General features: G+C 47.6%; 1 protein-coding gene across 5 annotated transcripts in view; it reads left to right on the top strand.

Annotated features, from left to right (window-relative positions):
• LOC106584716 (ubiquitin-conjugating enzyme E2 Q2) overlaps positions 1–18649 on the top strand; it is a 31517-nt gene extending 12868 nt beyond the window's left edge. Inside the window, exons 5-15 of one of the 5 annotated variants that reach the window (XR_006761459.1) lie at positions 985–1071; positions 3109–3180; positions 3480–3564; positions 9327–9387; positions 9488–9578; positions 9707–9765; positions 11794–11842; positions 12021–12116; positions 12220–12286; positions 12391–18262; positions 18298–18649. Coding sequence is in view for 4 of the 5 variants with exons in the window: in XM_014170233.2 (XP_014025708.1) it covers positions 985–1071; positions 3109–3180; positions 3480–3564; positions 9327–9387; positions 9488–9578; positions 9707–9765; positions 11794–11842; positions 12021–12116; positions 12220–12286; positions 12391–12422 (699 nt within the window). In the remaining variant the exon portion in view is untranslated. Of the gene's footprint in view, positions 1–984; positions 1072–3108; positions 3181–3479; positions 3565–9326; positions 9388–9487; positions 9579–9706; positions 9766–11793; positions 11843–12020; positions 12117–12219; positions 12287–12390 lie in introns of all 5 variants that reach the window. The other 4 variants (XM_014170236.2, XM_014170234.2, XM_014170235.2 and 1 more) reach the window with 4 other exon arrangements.
• The last annotated feature ends 4548 nt before the right edge of the window (positions 18650–23197 follow it).

Raw genomic sequence — 23197 nt, 5'->3', positions numbered from 1 at the left:
TTCAGAAATCATGTTAACCACTATTATTGTTCACAGAGTGAGTCCATGCAACTTATGTTAAGCATATTTTTTAACTCCTGAACTTATTTAGGCTTGTCATAACAAAAGGGTTGAATACTTATTGACTCAGCTTTTTATTTGTATTTCTTTTGTAAAAATGCTGAAAAACATATCCACTTTCGACATTATGGGATATTGTGTGTAGGCCAGTGACACAATCTCAATGTAATCAATTTTATGTTCTGGCTGTAACACAACAAAATGTGGAAGAAGTCAAGAGGTGTGAATACTTTCTGAATACAATTTATTAGGTGGTTAGACTGTTGTCGTGCATTGTTATTAATAATGTAGATTGTAGCTTGACATTTGACTTGGGCTCCCGAGTGGCGTAGCGGTCTAAGCCACTGCATCTCAGTGCTAGTGGCGTCACTGCAGTCCCTGGTTCGAATCCAGGCTGCATCACATCTGGCCGTGATTGGGAGTCCCATAGGGCGGTGCACAATTGGCCCAGCGTTGTCCGGGGTAGGCCGTAATTGTAAATCAGATTTTTTTTTTCTTAACTGACTTGCCTTTAAAGGTTAAATAAAGAAATGTTAATTTAAAAAATAAATAATTTGACACGGATATAATTGTTTTTAAAAGGCTAATATAAGAGATATAAGTATTTTTATGGACTAAAGAAAGTCCTATCAATTCGTAAATCATTCTGTAGCCTAGGCTAGCCAAAATAACTAGGTCTAACACTGTTTAGGCCTAGCAATGTGTCCTTTTATATTGCCTTCTTCCCACCAATTGACCCCAATCGTCTATTCCTGCTATGTTTGGATTGGACGATCTGTCATTTAAGACATCACCCAACCCTACTATGTGCAATGATGTGTATATAGACGGATAATGTCCACGTTCATCATAAACTTCTTGTGCCGTATATACATTCTCTTGTGTTTCTATACTATATGCAATAAAACTATAGATTGTGTTCAGCAGGACATTGAAGACCTGGACCACTATGAGATGAAGGAAGAGGAGCCAGTGGACGGGAAGAAGTCAGAGGACGACGGAATAGAGAAGGTAATTACCCTGCGTGCGTCTGTCTCTATCTGTCTACGAAACATTAAGAACACTTGCTCTTTCCATGACATAGCTTTCAGCTGGTCAGTCTATGATCCCTTATTGATGTCACTTGTTCAATCCACTTAAGTGTAGTTGAAGAGGAGGAGACGGGTGAAAGAAGGATTTTTATACCATTGAGTGCTTGAGGTGTCACTACAGACACGGGTTTGATCCTGGGCTGTGTTGCGACCGGGAGACCCATGAGGCGGCGTACAATTGGCCCAGTGTCGTCCAGGTTAGGGGAGGGTTTAGCCGCCCGAGATTTCCTTGTACCATCGCGCCCCAGCTACTCCTGTGGCAGGTTTGGCGCATGCACGCTGACACGGTCGCTAGGTATACGGTGTTTCCTCCCGACACGTTGGTGCGGCTGGCTTTCAGGTTAAGTGAGAGTTGTGTCAAGAAGCAGCGCGGCTTGTTTGGGTTGTGTTTCGTAGGACGCACGGCTCTCGGCCTTCGCCTCTCCCGAGTCCGTACAGGAGTAGCAGCGATGGGACAAGACTGTAACTACCAATTTGGATACCACAAAATTGGGGAGAAAAAGGGAGGGGGGATGCCAACAAAAAAAATCAGTGTATCAAGATTATTCAACCAACTTGACCATACTGTGGGAAGCATTGGACTCAACATGGGCCACCAGCCCTGTGGAACGCTTTAAACACTTTTAGCAAAAGGGGGTGGGGGGGGTGCAACTCAATATTAGGTGTTCCTGATGTTTGTTATGCTCAGTGTATATAGTTGACTTTTCTTTTTACCGTCTTCCCTAGCCTGGTTGTGTTTGTTCAGCTATTACATTCCACTCCTTGTACTCCGTGTCGTTTACCAAAGAGGCCAATAGGGTCTGGCTCCAGCAGATGCCTTTTCAGGAAACGCACGCTGCGAGACCTACGAGCTCAAACAAGACGAATGGTGCCAGAGAGGACTAGCTAGTGTTAGCAGAACTGAGTGATTTACCTTTAGCTATAGTGTAGAATTAATGGAAACGAACATTAGGCTTTGACATTATCAATAGTCTGTTTCTCTGTAAATAATTGTAATATTGAGTGTAAAAAAAACTGGGGAAAATCCCTAACCAGGAAATGTAAAACAGAGAACAGAATTCAGGAAATACAAAATATAATTTTATGGATCCCCTTGATAGTTTATTAACCATTATTTTACCAGGTATATTTAGAGGACACATCTCTTGTACACCAAGGACCTGGTGAAGTGTTGCAGGGGAGAGGAGATGAATGTGCTTATTTGAAAGCTATACAAAAATAGTAGCTCACAACCTTTTCAGTTTTTAAAAAGTAGCTGATTTTGTCCTGTCGAAACCAGTCTGTCAAAAGTTGCTAGCTAATTTCTAAATTCGCTAACTAAATACATACTGCAATTGACCCTTCGCTAAGCCCCACCACCCTTGGTTACTGTTGCAACCTCGGACAACATTTTCCTGGGAAGTTCCTATTTCCCATTCAACCACTGGCGAAGTCCCCTCACAATGATCTCAAACTGTTTTTAATACACAATGAAAATGAACACAGACAACCCCCTTGCTAATCAGGAACCTCTTGGGTGTGTTGTGGTGGACTGTCATTACAATTGCTTCAGTGGAAACCTGTTAAAATGTTATTTCCAACCACCAATGACCAACTCTGCCATAAATCCCAGCTGCATAATGAATGTTGAGATTGACGAAAAGGCAAGTCTCTTTGGAAAATGACATGGAGTGGCGTGTTAGACTGGTACCCAGACTACGCCTTCCCTAAATGTTATTTTTATGATTGTTACATTATTTTACGCAGTACAATTTTTATACTTTTATTCTCTAATGTAATTCATAGGAGAAATTTGCAAGTAAGCATTTCATTATACTGTGTAGTCTTTTACTATTGTTTTACTATCTTATATATATTTTACAAATAAATTCTACATTTTTATTATTAAATGAGGCACTTCCTACTGCATTTTCTTTTTGGTACGAAATGTGCTATATAAATACAATTTGATTTGAAGGAGAACCTGGCCATCCTTGAGAAGATCCGTAAGAACCAGAGGCAGGACCACTTGAACGTAAGTGCTCATTCGGTAAGGTTTCTTTCTTCTTTTTCAGGGGGGGATGGGAACATTTCTTCAGTTGTATAGTCTCTCTGTTTTTTTTCTCAACCTAGTCCTTGGGGACCACCAGCCATATTTAATCCATTCCAAAAACTAGCTCACCTGATTAAACAAGTTAACTAATCATAAAGCCCATGATTGGCTAAATCAGGTATGTGAGTGTTTTTTGGAATAGATCAAAAGTAGGTGTGGTCCTGGAGGACTGGATTGAGAAACGGTGCTCTGTTAGCCTGGTTCTGATCCCAGTGGTGTTGTGATGCCTGTTTCAGGGCGCCGTCTCTGGTTCCGTTCAGGCCTCCGATCGTCTCATGAAGGAACTCAGGGAGATCTACAGATCACAGAGTTATAAGACAGGTGAGTCCTGGCCTGGTACAGCTTAGGACTGGGCGATATATCGAATTCATTTCAATTCCTGTTTTTTTTTTTTGTGATTTTTACCTCACGCCAACTAAGTTGAGAGATCATATCTTCCTCTCTGACAAGCGGTTTCAACTCGCTATTTACATTTGAGGTTTTGTCCGAAAGAATCGGTCATGTGGACACCGAAACACATCGAGACATTATTTTACTGTAATAGATGAGTTCACTTTTCTATCAATATCCTTTTTATGTCTCAACTAGTCAATTTGCATGCAGAGCTGACACTACTAAAACGCTCCAAACCATTAGTGTCTACCCCTCCCCACTTGGCCCTCACCCTTTAGTGTCTACCCCTCCCCACTTGGCCCTCACCCTTTAGTGTCTACCCCTCCCCACTTGGCCCTCACCCTTTAGTGTCTACCCCTCCCCACTTGGCCCTCACCCTTTAGTGTCTACCCCTCTCCAGTTGGCCCTCACCCTAGTGTCTACCCCTCTCCATTTGGCCCTCACCCTTTAGTGTCTACCCCTCTCCATTTGGCCCTCACCCTTTAGTGTCTACCCCTCTCCATTTGGCCCTCACCCTTTAGTGTCTAGCCCTCCCCAGTTGGCCCTCACCCTTTAGTGTCTACCAGTTGGCCCTCACCCTTTAGTGTCTACCCCTCTCCATTTGGCCCTCACGCTTTAGTGTCTACCCCTCCCCATTTGGCCCTCACCCTTTAGTGTCTAGCCCTCTCCAGTTGGCCCTCACCCTTTAGTGTCTACCCCTCTCCATTTGGCCCTCACCCTTTAGTGTCTACCCCTCCCCATTTGGCCCACACCCTTTAGTGTCTACCCCTCCCCATTTGGCCCACACCCTTTAGTGTCTACCCCTCTCCATTTGGCCCTCACCCTTTAGTGTCTACCAGTTGGCCCTCACCCTTTAGTGTCTACCCCTCTCCAGTTGGCCCTCACCCTTTAGTGTCTACCCCTCTCCATTTGGCCCTCACCCTTTAGTGTCTACCCCTCTCCATTTGGCCCTCACCCTTTAGTGTCTACCCCTCCCCATTTGGCCCACACCCTTTAGTGTCTACCCCTCCCCATTTGGCCCTCACCCTTTAGTGTCTACCCCTCCCCCATTTGGCCCTCACCCTTTAGTGTCTACCCCTCCCCATTTGGCCCTCACCCTTTAGTGTCTACCCCTCTCCATTTGGCCCTCACCCTTTAGTGTCTACCCCTCTCCAGTTGGCCCTCACCCTTTAGTGTCTACCAGTTGGCCCTCACCCTTTAGTGTCTACCCCTCTCCATTTGGCCCTCACCCTTTAGTGTCTACCCCTCTCCATTTGGCCCTCACCCTTTAGTGTCTACCCCCATTTGGCCCACACCCTTTAGTGTCTACCCCTCTCCCAGTTGGCCCTCACCCTTTAGTGTCTACCCCTCTCCATTTGGCCCTCACCCTTTAGTGTCTACCCCTCCCCAGTTTGGCCCTCACCCTTTAGTGTCTACCCTCCCCATTTGGCCCTCACCCTTTAGTGTCTACCCCATTTGGCCCTCACCCTTTAGTGTCTACCCCTCTCCAGTTTGGCCCTCACCCTTTAGTGTCTACCCCTCTCCATTTGGCCCTCACCCTTTAGTGTCTACCCCTCTCCAGTTGGCCCTCACCCTTTAGTGTCTACCCCTCTCCATTTGGCCCTCACCCTTTAGTGTCTACCCCTCTCCAGTTGGCCCTCACCCTTTAGTGTCTACCCCTCTCCATTTGGCCCTCACCCTTTAGTGTCTACCCCTCCCCAGTTGGCCCTCACCCTTTAGTGTCTACCCCCCCCAGTTGGCCCTCACCCTTTAGTGTCTACCAGTTGGCCCTCACCCTTTAGTGTCTACCCCTCCCCATTTGGCCCTCACCCTTTAGTGTCTAGCCCTCTCCAGTTGGCCCTCACCCTTTAGTGTCTACCCCTCTCCATTTGGCCCTCACCCTTTAGTGTCTACCCCTCCCCATTTGGCCCACACCCTTTAGTGTCTACCCCTCCCCATTTGGCCCTCACCCTTTAGTGTCTACCCCTCCCCATTTGGCCCTCACCCTTTAGTGTCTACCCCTCCCCACTTGGCCCTCACCCTTTAGTGTCTACCAGTTGGCCCTCACCCTTTAGTGTCTACCAGTTGGCCCTCACCCTTTAGTGTCTACCAGTTGGCCCTCACCCTTTAGTGTCTACCAGTTGGCCCTCACCCTTTAGTGTCTACCCCTCTCCATTTGGCCCTCACCCTTTAGTGTCTACCCCTCCCCATTTGGCCCTCACCCTTTAGTGTCTACCCCTCTCCAGTTGGCCCTCACCCTTTAGTGTCTACCCCTCTCCATTTGGCCCTCACCCTTTAGTGTCTACCCCTCCCCATTTGGCCCTCACCCTTTAGTGTCTACCCCTCCCCATTTGGCCCACACCCTTTAGTGTCTACCCCTCTCCAGTTGGCCCTCACCCTTTAGTGTCTACCCCTCTCCACTTGGCCCTCACCCTTTAGTGTCTACCCCTCCCCATTTGGCCCTCACCCTTTAGTGTCTACCATTTGGCCCTCACCCTTTAGTGTCTACCCCTCCCCACTTGGCCCTCACCCTTTAGTGTCTACCCCTCCCCAGTTGGCCCTCACCCTTTAGTGTCTACCATTTGGCCCTCACCCTTTAGTGTCTACCCCTCTCCAGTTGGCCCTCACCCTTTAGTGTCTACCCCTCCCCAGTTGGCCCTCACCCTTTAGTGTCTACCATTTGGCCCTCACCCTTTAGTGTCTACCCCTCTCCAGTTGGCCCTCACCCTTTAGTGTCTACCCCTCTCCAGTTGGCCCTCACCCTTTAGTGTCTACCCCTCCCCAGTTGGCCCACACCCTTTAGTGTCTACCCCTCCCCATTTGGCCCTCACCCTTTAGTGTCTACCCCTCCCCATTTGGCCCTCACCCTTTAGTGTCTACCCCTCTCCATTTGGCCCTCACCCTTTAGTGTCTACCCCTCCCCATTTGGCCCTCACCCTTTAGTGTGTACCCCTCCCCAGTTGGCCCCTCACCCTTTAGTGTCTACCCCTCTCCATTTGGCCCTCACCCTTTAGTGTCTACCCCTCCCCATTTGGCCCTCACCCTTTAGTGTCTACCCCTCTCCATTTGGCCCTCACCCTTTAGTGTCTACCCCTCTCCATTTGGCCCTCACCCTTTAGTGTCTACCCCTCCCCATTTGGCCCTCACCCTTTAGTGTCTACCCTCCCCAGTTGGCCCTCACCCTTTAGTGTCTACCATTTGGCCCTCACCCTTTAGTGTCTACCATTTGGCCCTCACCCTTTAGTGTCTACCCCTCTCCATTTGGCCCTCACCCTTTAGTGTCTACCCCTCTCCATTTGGCCCTCACCCTTTAGTGTTTACCCCTCTCCAGTTGGCCCTCACCCTTTAGTGTCTACCAGTTGGCCCTCACCCTTTAGTGTCTACCAGTTGGCCCTCACCCTTTAGTGTCTACCAGTTGGCCCTCACCCTTTAGTGTCTACCCCTCTCCATTTGGCCCTCACCCTTTAGTGTCTACCCCTCTCCATTTGGCCCTCACCCTTTAGTGTCTACCCCTCTCCATTTGGCCCTCACCCTTTAGTGTCTACCCCTCTCCATTTGGCCCTCACCCTTTAGTGTCTACCCCTCTCCATTTGGCCCTCACCCTTTAGTGTCTACCCCTCCCCAGTTGGCCCTCACCCTTTAGTGTCTACCCCTCCCCAGTTGGCCCTCACCCTTTAGTGTCTACCCCTCTCCAGTTGGCCCTCACCCTTTAGTGTCTACCCCTCTCCATTTGGCCCTCACCCTTTAGTGTCTACCCCTCTCCAGTTGGCCCTCACCCTTTAGTGTCTACCCCTCTCCATTTGGCCCCTCACCCTTTAGTGTCTACCCCTCCCCAGTTGGCCCTCACCCTTTAGTGTCTACCCCTCCCCATTTGGCCCTCACCCTTTAGTGTCTACCCCTCTCCATTTGGCCCTCACCCTTTAGTGTCTACCCCTCCCCATTTGGCCCCTCACCCTTTAGTGTCTACCCCTCTCCATTTGGCCCTCACCCTTTAGTGTCTACCCCTCCCCAGTTGGCCCTCACCCTTTAGTGTCTACCCCTCCCCACTTGGCCCTCACCCTTTAGTGTCTACCCCTCTCCATTTGGCCCTCACCCTTTAGTGTCTACCCCCAGTTGGCCCTCACCCTTTAGTGTCTACCCCTCTCCATTTGGCCCTCACCCTTTAGTGTCTACCCCTCTCCATTTGGCCCTCACCCTTTAGTGTCTACCCCTCCCCAGTTGGCCCTCACCCTTTAGTGTCTACCCCTCTCCATTTGGCCCTCACCCTTTAGTGTCTACCCCTCCCCATTTGGCCCTCACCCTTTAGTGTCTACCCCTCTCCAGTTGGCCCTCACCCTTTAGTGTCTACCCCTCTCCATTTGGCCCTCACCCTTTAGTGTCTAGCCCTCTCCAGTTGGCCCTCACCCTTTAGTGTCTACCAGTTGGCCCTCACCCTTTAGTGTCTACCCCTCTCCATTTGGCCCTCACCCTTTAGTGTCTACCCTTCTCCATTTGGCCCTCACCCTTTAGTGTCTACCCCTCCCCATTTGGCCCTCACCCTTTAGTGTCTACCAGTTGGCCCTCACCCTTTAGTGTCTACCCCTCCCCATTTGGCCCTCACCCTTTAGTGTCTACCCCTCCCCATTTGGCCCTCACCCTTTAGTGTCTACCAGTTGGCCCTCACCCTTTAGTGTCTACCCCTCTCCAGTTGGCCCTCACCCTTTAGTGTCTACCCCTCTCCATTTGGCCCTCACCCTTTAGTGTCTACCCCTCTCCATTTGGCCCTCACCCTTTAGTGTCTACCAGTTGGCCCTCACCCTTTAGTGTCTACCCCTCCCCATTTGGCCCTCACCCTTTAGTGTCTACCCCTCTCCATTTGGCCCTCACCCTTTAGTGTCTACCCCTCTCCATTTGGCCCTCACCCTTTAGTGTCTACCAGTTGGCCCTCACCCTTTAGTGTCTACCCCTCCCCATTTGGCCCTCACCCTTTAGTGTCTACCCCTCCCCACTTGGCCCTCACCCTTTAGTGTCTACCCCTCCCCACTTGGCCCTCACCCTTTAGTGTCTACCCCTCCCCACTTGGCCCTCACCCTTTAGTGTCTACCCCTCCCCACTTGGCCCTCACCCTTTAGTGTCTACCCCTCTCCAGTTGGCCCTCACCCTTTAGTGTCTACCCCTCCCCCATTTGGCCCTCACCCTTTAGTGTCTACCCCTCCCCCATTTGGCCCACACCCTTTAGTGTCTACCCCTCTCCATTTGGCCCTCACCCTTTAGTGTCTACCCCTCCCCATTTGGCCCTCACAGTGTACAGTACAGTGTCTACTCTTCCCCATTGGCTCAACCCGTTCAGCGTCTATACATCCCCATTGGCTCAACCCGTTCGGCGTCTACCCTCTCCCCATTGGCTCAACCCGTTCGGCGTCTACCCTCTCCCCATTGGCTCAACCCGTTCGGCGTCTACCCTCTCCCCATTGGCTCAACCCGTTCGGCGTCTACCCTCTCCCCATTGGCTCAACCCGCTCGGCGTCTACCCTCTCCCCATTGGCTCAAACCCTTCAGTGCTTGTAGATCTGGGCTGATGAAAACTATCATAACATGTTTATTAACTCCTTAGGGTCGATGTCCACGCCCCTTGGAAAATGTAATTGGCATAATTGAAGAAAAAAATCCCCATCAAAATCTGTCTGTTTTAACAGTGATGTTCACCTGTATATCTTGTTATTCATTTCCAGGTATTTATTCAGTGGAGCTAGTCAATGACAGCCTTTATGAATGGCACGTCAAAATAAGAACGTAAGTATTCAGATCCAGGTATTATATCATAGAGATGTGTAGTTTCCTCTCTGTCTAAATCTGGATAATATAGTGTAATCATTGTCATTTATTTTAACAGGGTAGACCCAGATAGTCCCTTACATAGTGACTTGCAAGTTATGAAGGAGAAGGAAGGGGTGGACTACATTCTGCTCAGTTTCTCATATAAAGTGAGTTTCATTTGTTGATTGATTTTCTTTCTCTTTTTTTTAATGAAAAATTATATATTAATTTGGCTTTTATTGGATGTGAAAGAGGTTTTGAGCTAAAAAGATTTCTTGTTGTTTGTCTCTTGCAGGATAACTTTCCCTTTGACCCACCGTTCGTACGGGTTGTCTCTCCTGTGCTGTCTGGCGGGTGAGTGCTGCTCATTGAAGTCTGGATGGACTTTCTCTCTCTCTCTCTGCGTCTGTTTCTACCCAAATACAATACTCTTTGTCAGTCTGTCGATTCTATTCATTGTGTCCTTGGAGGGATCGGGTTCATTGTGTCGTTGGAGGGGTCGGGTTCATTGTGTCCTTGGAGGGGTCGGGTTCATTGTGTCCTTGGAGGGGTCGGGTTCATTGTGTCCTTGGAGGGGTCGTCCTCATTGTGTCCTTGGAGGGGTCGTCCTCATTGTGTCCTTGGAGGGGTCGGGTTCATTGTGTCCTTGGAGGGGTCGTCCTCATTGTGTCCTTGGAGGGGTCGTCCTCATTGTGTCCTTGGAGGGGTCGGGTTCATTGTGTCCTTGGAGGGGTCGGGTTCATTGTGTCCTTGGAGGGGTCGTCCTCATTGTGTCCTTGGAGGGGTCGTCCTCATTGTGTCCTTGGAGGGGTCGGGTTCATTGTGTCCTTGGAGGGGTCGGGTTCATTGTGTCCTTGGAGGGGTCGTCCTCATTGTGTCCTTGGAGGGGTCGTCCTCATTGTGTCCTTGGAGGGGTCGGGTTCATTGTGTCCTTGGAGGGGTCGTCCTCATTGTGTCCTTGGAGGGGTCGGGTTCATTGTGTCCTTGGAGGGGTCGGGTTCATTGTGTCCTTGGAGGGGTCGGGTTCATTGTGTCCTTGGAGGGGTCGGGTTCATTGTGTCCTTGGAGGGGTCGTCCTCATTGTGTCCTTGGAGGGGTCGTCCTCATTGTGTCCTTGGAGGGGTCGTCCTCATTGTGTCCTTGGAGGGGTCGGGTTCATTGCGTCGTTGGAGGGGTCGTCCTCATTGTGTCGTTGGAGGGGTCGGGTTCATTGTGTCCTTGGAGGGGTCGTCCTCATTGTGTCCTTGGAGGGGTCGGGTTCATTGTGTCCTTGGAGGGGTCGTCCTCATTGTGTCCTTGGAGGGGTCGTCCTCATTGTGTCCTTGGAGGGGTCGTCCTCATTGTGTCGTTGGAGGGGTCGGGTTCATTGTGTCCTTGGAGGGGTCGGGTTCATTGTGTCCTTGGAGGGGTCGGGTTCATTGTGTCCTTGGAGGGGTCGTCCTCATTGTGTCCTTGGAGGGGTCGTCCTCATTGTGTCCTTGGAGGGGTCGGGTTCATTGTGTCCTTGGAGGGGTCGGGTTCATTGTGTCCTTGGAGGGGTCGGGTTCATTGTGTCCTTGGAGGGGTCGGGTTCATTGTGTCCTTGGAGGGGTCGTCCTCATTGTGTCCTTGGAGGGGTCGGGTTCATTGTGTCCTTGGAGGGGTCGGGTTCATTGTGTCCTTGGAGGGGTCGGGTTCATTGTGTCCTTGGAGGGGTCGGGTTCATTGTGTCCTTGGAGGGGTCGGGTTCATTGTGTCCTTGGAGGGGTCGGGTTCATTGTGTCCTTGGAGGGGTCGGGTTCATTGTGTCCTTGGAGGGGTCGGGTTCATTGTGTCCTTGGAGGGGTCGGGTTCATTGTGTCCTTGGAGGGGTCGGGTTCATTGTGTCCTTGGAGGGGTCGGGTTCATTGTGTCGTTGGAGGGGTCGGGTTCATTGTGTCCTTGGAGGGGTCGGGTTCATTGTGTCCTTGGAGGGGTCGTCCTCATTGTGTCCTTGGAGGGGTCGGGTTCATTGTGTCCTTGGAGGGGTCGGCCTCATTGTGTCCTTGGAGGGGTCGGGTTCATTGTGTCCTTATCCATCACTAATGCAAATCATTCTGAACTACTGTTTTAACCAATGTAGTTTGATGATAAAAGGAACATACCTTCTTTTTTATATATATATTTTTATTTTTACCTTTATTTAACTAGGCAAGTCAGTTAAGAACACATTCTTATACCTACTGTGATATGTAGTTGTCGTACATAGCTATTTTATGTTGAATACACTGGTACGTTGAGTGTCTGCTAAATGACAAGATTGAGATGGGCCTAATCGTTGTCTGGTTTTGTGGACCGGTCCTGGTACTTCTCCATCTTGAACTGGTACCGAGCTGATGCTTCTCTCCATTCATTCTGTTTCAGTTACGTTCTTGGCGGAGGGGCCTTGTGTATGGAACTTCTCACAAAACAGGTCTGGATCATATTTAACCATTCACACAATGTTCATCCCTAACCAAAGTGGTTGAGGAAGTTGGCGCTTTCTTTCTCTTAGCTCAATTGTCTTAAACATTTTTTAAATAAGTCTCTCTTCTGACAGAAGTGACCAGGTGAAAACCGGTCTAATGATGTATTTCTATACGTTGTTCCAGGGCTGGAGCAGTGCCTATTCCATAGAGTCTGTGATCATGCAGATCAATGCCACTTTAGTCAAAGGAAAAGCCAGAGTGCAGTTTGGAGCCAATAAGGTAGGCTAATGCATTCAACATCCTGGGAATTGTTACCAGTTGGAGGAGGTTGTTGAAGATGAGTCTGATCTGTTTTTATTTTTACTTTTTTCCCCCCTTTCAGAACCAGTACAATCTTGCCAGAGCACAACAGTCATACAAATCCCTGGTCCAGATTCACGAAAAGAATGGTAAGTCCCAATTATCAATCCATATGAGCTTGAATAATATATAATATTGATAATATATACACCAGTGGGTACTATGGCAACCTCCTGTGTTATTTTTTGTTCAGGCTGGTACACACCTCCTAAAGAAGACGGGTAAAGAAGTCACTCCTTATACTCACTGGGAACAGAATAATGTCTTCGGGTCAAAAACTTTCTTTTGTTTAGTTTTATTTTTTTGGGGGGGGGGACTATTTTCTCCCTTCTGACTTATCAGGAGTAAGTAAATCATCTTTCTCCTGGAAACCAACTGACAAAAATTCTTCCATCTCGTCTGTCGCCGTCGGCTCAGTTGACCAGTATCTCTCCTCTCTGCCTGGTCCAACAATAGGCTAGACTTCCTCCTCCTCCCCCTCTCGCTCTCACGTCACTCCACTTCCTCTGAGGGGCGTGTTTGTGGAGACTGAGGGCATCATTTTTTTTTTTTATCTACACAGAAAGGTTCTTGTTTTCCCTTCTCTCAAAAAAATTTGGAGAATGGCTTTTTTCTTCTTCTGTACATACGCTGGTGTGACAACATGGGCTTGACATAAAGTCACCATCTGTTTCTCCTGGGAGAGAGAACACTGATGTTCTGACAAGACGAGAGCTGGCTGGTTTGTTCGTCGCCATGTCCTTCTCTGTTTTTAGTGTGACTCTGTCAGCTCTTACCTTACCGCCACGGCATGGTCAGTGGGATTTAACTGAAAGCTCTGTGGTGACCGTTTGAATTTAAAGCGAAGAAGATGTTTTCAGTGATGTCATCTTTCGTGACACTGCTCCTTATTCCTCCTCATTTTGTGTAATATTTACTGGTACAAATTGCAGGCATTGTTAAAATATTATACGCTTAAAATTGTAATTGTACTTGCTGGCTTGTTTAATGTCCCATGAGCCAGATTGGTGACAAAATGGTGTGTGACTAGGATGCAGGAGGGGCTTTAAACTGAGTCGTGAGGTTCTGTCCTAAATGACATCCTATTCCCTACTTACTAAACTACTTTTGGCCGGGGCCCATTGGGAATACAAACGTAGGATGTTGACAAAGCTCTTAGAAATAAAGCAAAGCATCTTTGCTGTGGGTTTCAGATAAATGGATGGTCAAAAGCAGTAAACTATGTAGCCCAGGGCTGCCCCAACCCTCTTCCTGGAGATCTACTGTCCTGTAGGTTTTCAGTCCAACCCTCTTCCTGGAGATCTACTGTCCTGTAGGTTTTCAGTCCAACCCTCTTCCTGGAGATCTACTGTCCTGTAGGTTTTCAGTCCAACCCTCTTCCTGGAGATCTACTGTCCTGTAGGTTTTCAGTCCAACCCTAATGTAGCATATCTGATTCAGCTAGTTAAGGTCTTGTTGAGCAGCTAATTAGTAGAATCGGGTGTGTTAAATTAGGGTTGAACTGAAAACCCACAGGACGGTAGATCTCCTGGAAGAGGGTTGGGCAGTCCTGATATAGGGAATCACTCAATACTATCTCCTTGCTGTCCTGTAGCATGCAGCTATTGATCCTCAGTCACCACACCCAGTCTGAATATTATTCATGTACTATAGTTGAACCTGTCATTTTGTAAATCCATGTACCTGTCTTAAATATAACATTGGGGGGGGGGGAGGCAGAACAGGTGTGCTTACCTGCCGCAGAATGCAGGAGGATGTCTCTGGTGTGAGGCCAGAAGGTTTCTGTCCCAAACGGCACCCTATTCCCTACATAGTGCACTACTTTTTGACAAGAGCTCTATTGGTCCCTGGTCTAAAATATTGTAGTGTCTTGGGAATGGGGTGCCATTTTGGATCTAGGTGTTGTATAAGCATTATGACGCTCTTGTTTTATTCTAAGGAATGTAAACTAAGATAGTTTTGTTCCTCCCAACCGACACTGAGGTTAAAGGTATAGCCATCTGAAGTTAGCATTAGCAGAGCTAACGTAGCCCTGTAGTTAGTGGTTAGCGCCATGCTAACATTAAGAGGCCTTTATGAGTAGATAACAATCCGGTCTTTTTATTTGGCGGTTGGTGGGTCTGCTCATGACATGACGACCACTGTTGTACTGCATTTAAAGACGCTGACGGCCTGGTTCCAGATCTGTATTTTTTTGTACGGTCTTTCCAAAATGTCACAGGACTTGACAAGACCGCACAAAACATACCTGGGACCAACCAGGCTAGAGCGTAGTATACGAGGCTTCCGTGTCACAACACACATAAGACATACTGATGAAAGATGCTGTGGCTATTCACCGTTCACTCTATCACATTCCTGCACCAAACTTGTAAAGCTGTGATTTTTATTTTACCTCTCCCTCAGACAAACACCCTTCATCAGTTACGTTACTAGTTAGTTTACTATAGTCAGCTTTCATTGGAGGTTAAAGCATTTGTGAGACTTACACAATTGTATGTTTTCAATCGATCATATTATTATTCCTATTATTACAGGACAGAGTTTTCATTGGGCTTATAGCAAGGCTGGCCAACCCTCTGCCTGGAGATCTTCTGTCCTGTTGGTTTTCAGTCCAACCATAATTTAGCGGTTCTGATTCAGCTAGTTCAGGTCTTGTTGAGCAGCTAATTAGTAGAATCAGGTGTGTTAAATTAGGGTTGGACTGAAAACCCACAGGACAGTAGATCTCCAGGAAGAGGGTTGGACTGAAATTCTACAGGACAGTAGATCTCCAGGAAGAGGGTTGGGCAGCCCTGGTCTATAGTATACAACCTTTCATTGGGTGATATATTCTAAATTCTATAGCTACCTAAGTTGAAACACAGTTGACTAATTGTAGGGGGATCTTCCTTGTCCTGGCAAAGTAATAACATCTTAGATATGTCCCAGATGACACCCTCTTTCCTTATATAGTGCACTACTTTCTTTGGTAGGGCTTAGGTCAAACAAATGTAGTTCACTATGTGAGAAATAAGCTGCCGTTTGGGACGTAGAATACCAGGCTTGGTTGAACATATAAACAGTGTATGGTGAGGTTCTGTGTTTTTCACCTTGTATACCAAGAATGTTTGGCTAAATATCTTTTTTTTTTAAATGTGTACTAATAAGAAGGATTACTGTATTATACTGTGTAAGTATAAATTGCTCTTATGAACTGATGCGGAAGTTTTGGAATGCCGTTACTTACCCCTTTTTTCTTTTTTTTTTCTTTTTTTTTAGTGTTTCTCGTGTAACACATCTGCAGTGCTACTATAAGATGTCTCCCAAATGGCACCCTATGGAGTGCACTACTTTTGACCAGGGCCAATAGGGAATAGGGTGCACTTCTTTTGACCAGGGCCAATAGGGAATAGGGTGCACTACTTTTGACCAGGACCAATAGGGAATTGGGTGCACTACTTTTGACCAGGGCCAATAGGGTATAGGGTGCACTACTTTTGACCAGGGCCAATAGGGTATAGGGTGCACTACTTTTGACCAGGGCCAATAGGGTATAGGGTGCACTACTTTTGACCAGGGCCAATAGGGAATAGGGTGCACTACTTTTGACCAGGGCCAATAGGGAATATGGTGCCATTTGGGATGCACTCTGTGTTTTATCCTATGGGGTGTCTCACACTTTCTGCAAAAGCAGTTTTGAACTGAACGAAACTCAGGTAAACAAACTGTTTACTTTTGGAGGGGATAATCTGTGTCCCAAATAGCAACCTATTCCCTATAATATTGATCAGAGCCCCATATAGGGAATAGGGCCCTGGTCAACAGTAGTGCACTGAATAGGGTGCCTGGGGATACCCAGGGCCCTTACTGCATGTCCACCCCCATGCTTTGACTGGTATCAAAAACATTATGGGCACCTGCTGTATGTTTGTCTTTAGCCTCTTAACTAATACATATATGCAGGCTAGGCTACTATGGGGTTTTTTGATAGTGCAAGAGGTCTTTTAAATATCTCATCTGTAATGTTAAATATATATTTGCACAAAATGGCAAGGATGTGCCTCAGTGGTCAATATACCTAAAATAACAAATCCAAGTCCTTCAAGAACCTCACCTTTTCTGAATCAGGGGGAAACTTTTTTTTATTTCAATATCAACTCTTCTATTCCTTATTGATAGCGTTCTGAATGATGTTTCCAGTCTGAATCATACAGGCTGTGTCTCCCTTCTCCACCTTCATCCCAAAGTGTACGACTCGCGCACTTCATGTCATGGATTTACATTGCTGGAGGGAGTTTCAACCATGTTGTTAAATCTACGACCGTTGAGCGTGCGTGTGCCCATTTTCTGGAGAAAGGTGGAGCATGGCGATGTAGCCACAGGTTCTTGTATTCCTAGGGGTCGACAGGTGGGGGGGTGGGATGTGTTTTTAACTCTGTACTACATCTACTTAACTCCAGATGACCATGGCACTATTTTATTCCCTATATAGTGCACTACTGTTGACCAGGGCTCATGGGGAGCCCGATAGGGCTCTGGTCTAAAGTAGGGCACTACTGTTGACTAGGGCTCTGGTCTAAAGTAGGGCACTACTGTTGACCAGGGCTCTGGTCTAAAGTAGTGCACTATGTAGGGAATTGGGTGCCATTTGAGATAAAGCCAAAGGCTTGTCCCGTTACTTCTGCACAGAATTGATGGTTAGTATATGATTATAACTTCACATGGTGAATCCATTTAAAGTAACTTAGGGTCAACTCAGTAGAACATTTTAGCACGTCTCTAGAACCCTGCGGATACCCAGATCCTGTCCAGATTACAACCGCCCCCTTTCCTACCCCCAGACATGGACTTGTGGAGAACTGAGGCTGTATGTATTAAGCGTCTTAGTAGGAGTGGCAGATCTAGGATCATTCCTCTTCATAGATAATTATGACTGTGGACAGGAGGGACCTGATCCTAGATCAGCTCTACTAATCTTGACGTTGGATACTTTACCCTGATTATAGTTTGATAGGGGTTAAGCAATATGATAGGATAGGTGGATATGTTGCCCTATTGCTTACACGTGCCCAATCCTTTCCGATCTAGGGGTTAGGTAGAGGGGGAGCCTGTCCCTGATCTAGGGGTTAGGTAGAGGGGGAGCCTGTCCCTGATCTAGGGGTTAGGTAGGGGGGGGAGCCTGTCCCTGATCTAGGGGTTAGGTAGAGGGGGAGCCTGTCCCTGATCTAGGGGTTAGGTAGAGGGGGAGCCTGTCCCTGATCTAGGGGTTAGGTAGAGGGGGAGCCTGTCCCTGATCTAGGGGTTAAGGTAGAGGGGGAGCCTGTCCCTGATCTAGGGGTTAGGTAGAGGGGGAGCCTGTCCCCGCTCTAGGGGTTAAGGTAGAGGGGGAGCCTGTCCCTGATCTAGGGGTTAGGTAGAGGGGGAGCCTGTCCCTGATCTAGGGGTTAAGGTAGAGGGGGAGCCTGTCCCTGATCTAGGGGTTAAGGTAGGGGGGAGCCTGTCCCTGATCTAGGGGTTAAGGTAGAGGGGGAGCCTGTCCCTGATCTAGGGGTTAGGTAGAGGGGGGAGCCTGTCCCTGATCTAGGGGTTAAGGTAGAGGGGGAGCCTGTCCCTGATCTAGGGGTTAGGTAGAGGGGGAGCCTGTCCCTGATCTAGGGGTTAGGTAGAGGGGGAGCCTGTCCCCGATCTAGGGGTTAGGTAGAGGGGGAGCCTGTCCCCGATCTAGGGGTTAGGTAGAGGGGGGAGCCTGTCCCCGATCTAGGGGTTAGGTAGAGGGGGAGCCTGTCCCCGATCTAGGGGTTAGGTAGAGGGGGAGCCTGTCCCCGATCTAGGGGTTAGGTAGAGGGGGAGCCTGTCCCCGATCTAGGGGTTAGGTAGAGGGGGAGCCTGTCCCCGCTCTAGGGGTTAGGTAGAGGGGGAGCCTGTCCCCGCTCTAGGGGTTAGGTAGAGGGGGAGCCTGTCCCCGCTCTAGGGGTTAGGTAGAGGGGGAGCCTGTCCCCGCTCTAGGGGTTAGGTAGAGGGGGAGCCTGTCCCCGATCTAGGGGTTAGGTAGAGGGGGAGCCTGTCCCCGATCTAGGGGGTAGGTAGAGGGGGAGCCTGTCCCCGATCTAGGGGGTAGGTAGAGGGGGAGCCTGTTTCTGGACAGGGCCCAAATCTCTGGTCAGGGTTTAGGAGCTCAATCACTTTGGGGTAGTCAGTCAGTTCAGTCGTTCATTCTGTGATGAATAGGTTTGCACGCTTCTCTGTAACTGGACCAGTGTTTTTGATAAAGTTCATTTATCTTCTCTATCTAGACTAATTGTGAATTTATTTTCTGCTCGTCAGCAAATGGTGGACAGATTGTCAAGTTTTGCACCGTTGGCATGCTTTGGTTTGTGTTCATATTTTTTTTCCATTTCAAAACAAATTTTGACCATGTACAGTAATTTATAAACTTGCATCAAGTTTATGAATAAAGAATTTTAAGATTATTTGTTGGTGATTTTTATTTTATTTGTTACTTTCATTTCTTTTGTTGGGGTGGAGTGGGGGACAACCTTGTCACGTCAATAAACTAGTTTTGGTGTTGGCCGTGCATGTTTAGATGTTGTTTTGTGTAGGTTACCAAGGCAACAACAAAAAAAACAAATCCTTACTGACATACGTTAGTGTCACTACACGAGGATAAGCAGCCAATGGCTTCAGTCAGGGTTTGAAATTGTTTTTTTTTAGTCAATTACTTAATTTTTTTTACATTGCTTGTACTATTCCTTCACAGCCCCTGGGGGGGGGCTGTTTAAAGTTGCACATCTTGTGCTCAAATCACATAAAGTAGCAGCTGACCATATTACAGATTGTACTTTGTAAATTAGGGCTGTAGATTATTAGATTAACACGTAGATGCAATTGGGAAACACTGGTTAGAGCGTTGGACTTGTAACCAAAAGGTTGCAAGTTCAAATCCCCGAGCTGACAAGGTACAAATCTGTCGTTCTGCCCCTGAACAGGCAGCTGCTGTTCCTAGGCCGTCATTGAAAATAAGAATTTGTTCTTAACTGACTTGCCTAGTTAAATAAAAAAATGTATCTTCTTTTGCTCCTTAAATAACATGTACAGGACACCCTGTTGGTTCCCCAGGATTGGGGGAAAACACTGATATAGACTAACATCCAGGCACCAGAATGAGGTTTGGGGAAGAGAGACGACGAGTCTGCGTCTGTTAAGGAAATGAAATGGTCAAAAAAGATCAAGGGATGGATTGCTAGTTGTCAGTTTATCGGTTCTGAGTGTTTATAGTTATCAGATCTATGGGAGTCTGATATCAAGCCAACTCGGACTTATGGGAGTCTGATATCAAGCCAACTCGGACTTATGGGAGTCTGATATCAAGCCAACTCGGACTTATGGGAGTCTGATATCAAGCCAACTCGGACTTATAGACAATTTTCTTGGGCCACTATAACTATTTTGCCAATTGGATTGGTCCCCTCTACCACACGGAACCCCACTAATCTACAGACGGAAACGCACGAGGTGGCTAAAAACAGACCTCCCTCCATCTTCTGCCAGCTTGCTACCTATGGCCCGGCTAGCTGTCTGCATCTCACTGGACCCTTATGATCACTCGGCTAAGCATGCCTCTCCTTAATGTCAATATGCCTTGTCCATTGCTGTTCTGGTTAGTGTTTATTGGCTTATTTCACTGTAGAGCCTCTAGCCCTGCTCATTATACCTTATCCAACCTTTCAGTTCCACCACCCACACATGCTATGACATCACCTGGTTTCAATGATGTTTCTAGAGACAATATCTCTCTCATCACTCAATGCCTAGGTTTACCTCCACTGTATTCACATCCTACCATACCTTTGTCTGTACATTATACCTTGAAGCTATTTTATCGCCCCCAGAAATCTGCTCCTTTTACTCTCTGTTCCGGACGTCATAGACGACCAATTCTCATAGCTTTTAGCCGTACCCTTATCCTAGTCTTCCTCTGTTCCTCTGGTGATGTAGAAGTGAATCCAGGCCCTGCAGTGCCTAGCTCCACTCCTATTCCCCAGGCACTCTCTTTTGATGACTTCTGTAACTGTAATAGCCTTGGTTTCATGCATGTTAACATTAGAAGCCTCCTCCCTAAGTTTGTTTTATTCACTGCTTTAGCACACTCTGCCAATCTGGATGTCCTAGCCGTGTCTGAATCCTGGCTTAGGAAGTCCACCAAAAACTCTGAAATCTTCATCCCTAACTACAACATTTTCAGCCAAGATAGAATGGCCGAAGGGGGCGGTGTTGCAATCTACTGCAGAGAGAGCCTGCAGAGTTCTGTCCTACTATCCAGGTCTGTACCCAAACAATTTGAACTTCTACTTTTAAAATCCATCTCTCTAAAAACAAGTCTCTCACCGTTGCCGCCTGCTATAGACCACCCTCTGCCCCCAGCTGTGCTCTGGACACCATATGTGAACTGATTTTCCCCCCCATCTGTCTTCAGAGCTTGTGCTGCTAGGTGACCTAAACTGGGACATGCTTAACACCCCAGCCATCCTACAATCTAAGCTTGATGCCCTCAATCTCACACAAATTATCAATGAACCTACCAGGTACCACCCCAAAGCTGTAAACACGGGCACCCTCATAGATATCATCCTAACCAACTTGCCCTCTAAATACACCTCTGCTGTTTTCAACCAAGATCTCAGCGATCATTGCCTGCATCCGTAATGGGTCAGCGGTCAAACGACCTCCACTCATCACTGCCAAACGCTCCCTGAAACACTTCAACGAGCAAGCCTTTCTAATCGACCTGGCCCGGGTATTCTGGAAGGATATTGACCTCATCCCGTCAGTAGATGATGCCTGGTTATTTTTTTTAAATGCCTTCCTCACCATGTTAAATAAGCATGCCCCATTCAAGAAATCTAGAACCAGGAACAGATATAGCCCTTGGTTCTCTCCAGACATGACTGCCCTTAACCAACACAAAAACATCCTGTGGCGTTCTGCATTAGCATCGAACAGCCCCCGTGATATGCAACTTTTCAGGGAAGTCAGAAACCAATATACACAGGCAGTTAGAAAAGCCAAGGCTAGCTTTTTCAAGCAGAAATTTGCTTCCTGCAACACAAACTCAAAGTTCTGGACACTGTAAAGTCCATGGAGAATAAGAACAACACCTCCCAGCTGCCCACTGCACTGAGGATAGGAAACTCATCACCGATAAATCCACTATAATTGAGAATTTCAATAAGCATTTTTCTACGGCTGGCCATGCTTTCCACCTGGCTACCCCTACTCCGGTCAACAGCACTGCACCCCCCACAGCAACTCGCCCAAGCCTTCCCCATTTCTCCTTCTCCCAAATCCAGTCAGCTGACGTTCTGAAAGAGCTGCAAAATCTGGACCCCTACAAATCAGCCAGGCTAGACAATCTGGACCCTTTCTAAAATTATCTGCCGAAATTGTTGCAATCCCTATTACTAGCCTGTTCAACCTCTCTTTTGTGTCGTCTGAGATTCCCAAAGATTTGAAAGCAGCTGCGGTCATCCCCCTCTTCAAAGGGGGGGACACTCTTGACCCAAACTGCTACACACCTATATCTATCCTACCCTGCCTTTCTAAGGTCTTCGAAAGCCAAGTCAACAAACAGATTACTGACCATTTCGAATCCCACCGCACCTTCTCCGCTATGCAATCTGGTTTCAGAGCTGGTCATGGGTGCACCTCAGCCACGCTCAAGGTCCTAAACGTTATCGTAACCGCCATCGATACGAAACAATACTGTGCTGCTGTATTCATTGACCTGGCCAAGGCTTTCGACTCTGTCAATCACCACATCCTCATCGGCAGACTCAATAACCTTAGTTTCTCAAATGATTGCCTCGCCACCTGTGGCAGTCTCTATAGGGGTGCCACAGGGTTCAATTCTTGACCCAACTCTTTTCTCTGTATACATCAATGATGTCGCTCTTGCTGCTGGTGAATCTCTGATCCACCTCTACGCATACGATACCATTCTGTATACTTCTGGCCCTTCTTTGGATACTGTGTTAACAACCCTCCAAACGAGCTTCAGTGCCATACAACTCTCCTTCCGTGGCCTCCAACTGCTCTTCAATACAAGTAAAACTAAATGCATGCTCTTCACCCGATTGCTGCCCGCCCATCCAGCATCACTACTCTGGACGGTTCTGACTTAGAATATGTGGACAACTACAAATACCTAGGTGTCTGGTTAGGCTGTAATCTCTCCTTCCAGACTCACATCAAACATCTCAAATCCAAAGTTATATCTAGAATTGGCTTCCTAATTCGCAACAAAGCATCCACTCATGCTGCCAAACATACCCTCGTAAAACTGACCATCCTACCGATCCTCGACTTCGGCGATGTCATTTACAAAATAGCTTCCAATACCCTACTCAATAAACTGGATGCAGTCTATCACAGTGCCATCTGTTTTGTCACCAAAGCCCCATATACTACCCACCACTGCGACCTGTACGCTCTCGTTGGCTGGCCCTCGCTTCATTCTCATCGCCAAACCCACTGACTCCAGGTCATCTACAAGACCCTTCTAGGTAAAGTCCCCCCTTATCTCAGCTCGCTGGTCACCATAGCAGCACCCACCTGTAGCACGTGCTCCAGCAGGTATATCTCTCTGGTCACCCCCAAAGCCAATTTCTCCTTCGGCCGCCTCTCCTTCCAGTTCTCTGCTGCCAATGACTGGAACGAACTACAAAAATCTCTGAAACTGGAAACACTTATCTCCCTCACTAGCTTTAAGCACCAGCTGTCAGAGCAGCTCACAGATCACTGCACCTGTACATAGCCAATCTATAATTTAGCCCAAACAACTACCTCTTCCCCTACTGTATTTATTTATTTATTTTGCTCCTTTGCACCCCATTGTTTCTATTTCTACTTTGCACTTTCTTCCACTACAAATCTACCATTCCAGTGTTTTACTTGCTATATTGTATTTACTTTGCCACCCTGGCGTTTTTTGCCTTCACCACCCTTATCTCACCTCATTTGCT

This window comes from Salmo salar, chromosome ssa23 (genome assembly GCF_905237065.1).
Source record: "Salmo salar chromosome ssa23, Ssal_v3.1, whole genome shotgun sequence".
Classification (NCBI taxonomy): Eukaryota; Metazoa; Chordata; class Actinopteri; order Salmoniformes; family Salmonidae; genus Salmo; species Salmo salar.
This window is presented reverse-complemented; position numbering and strand designations above follow the sequence as displayed.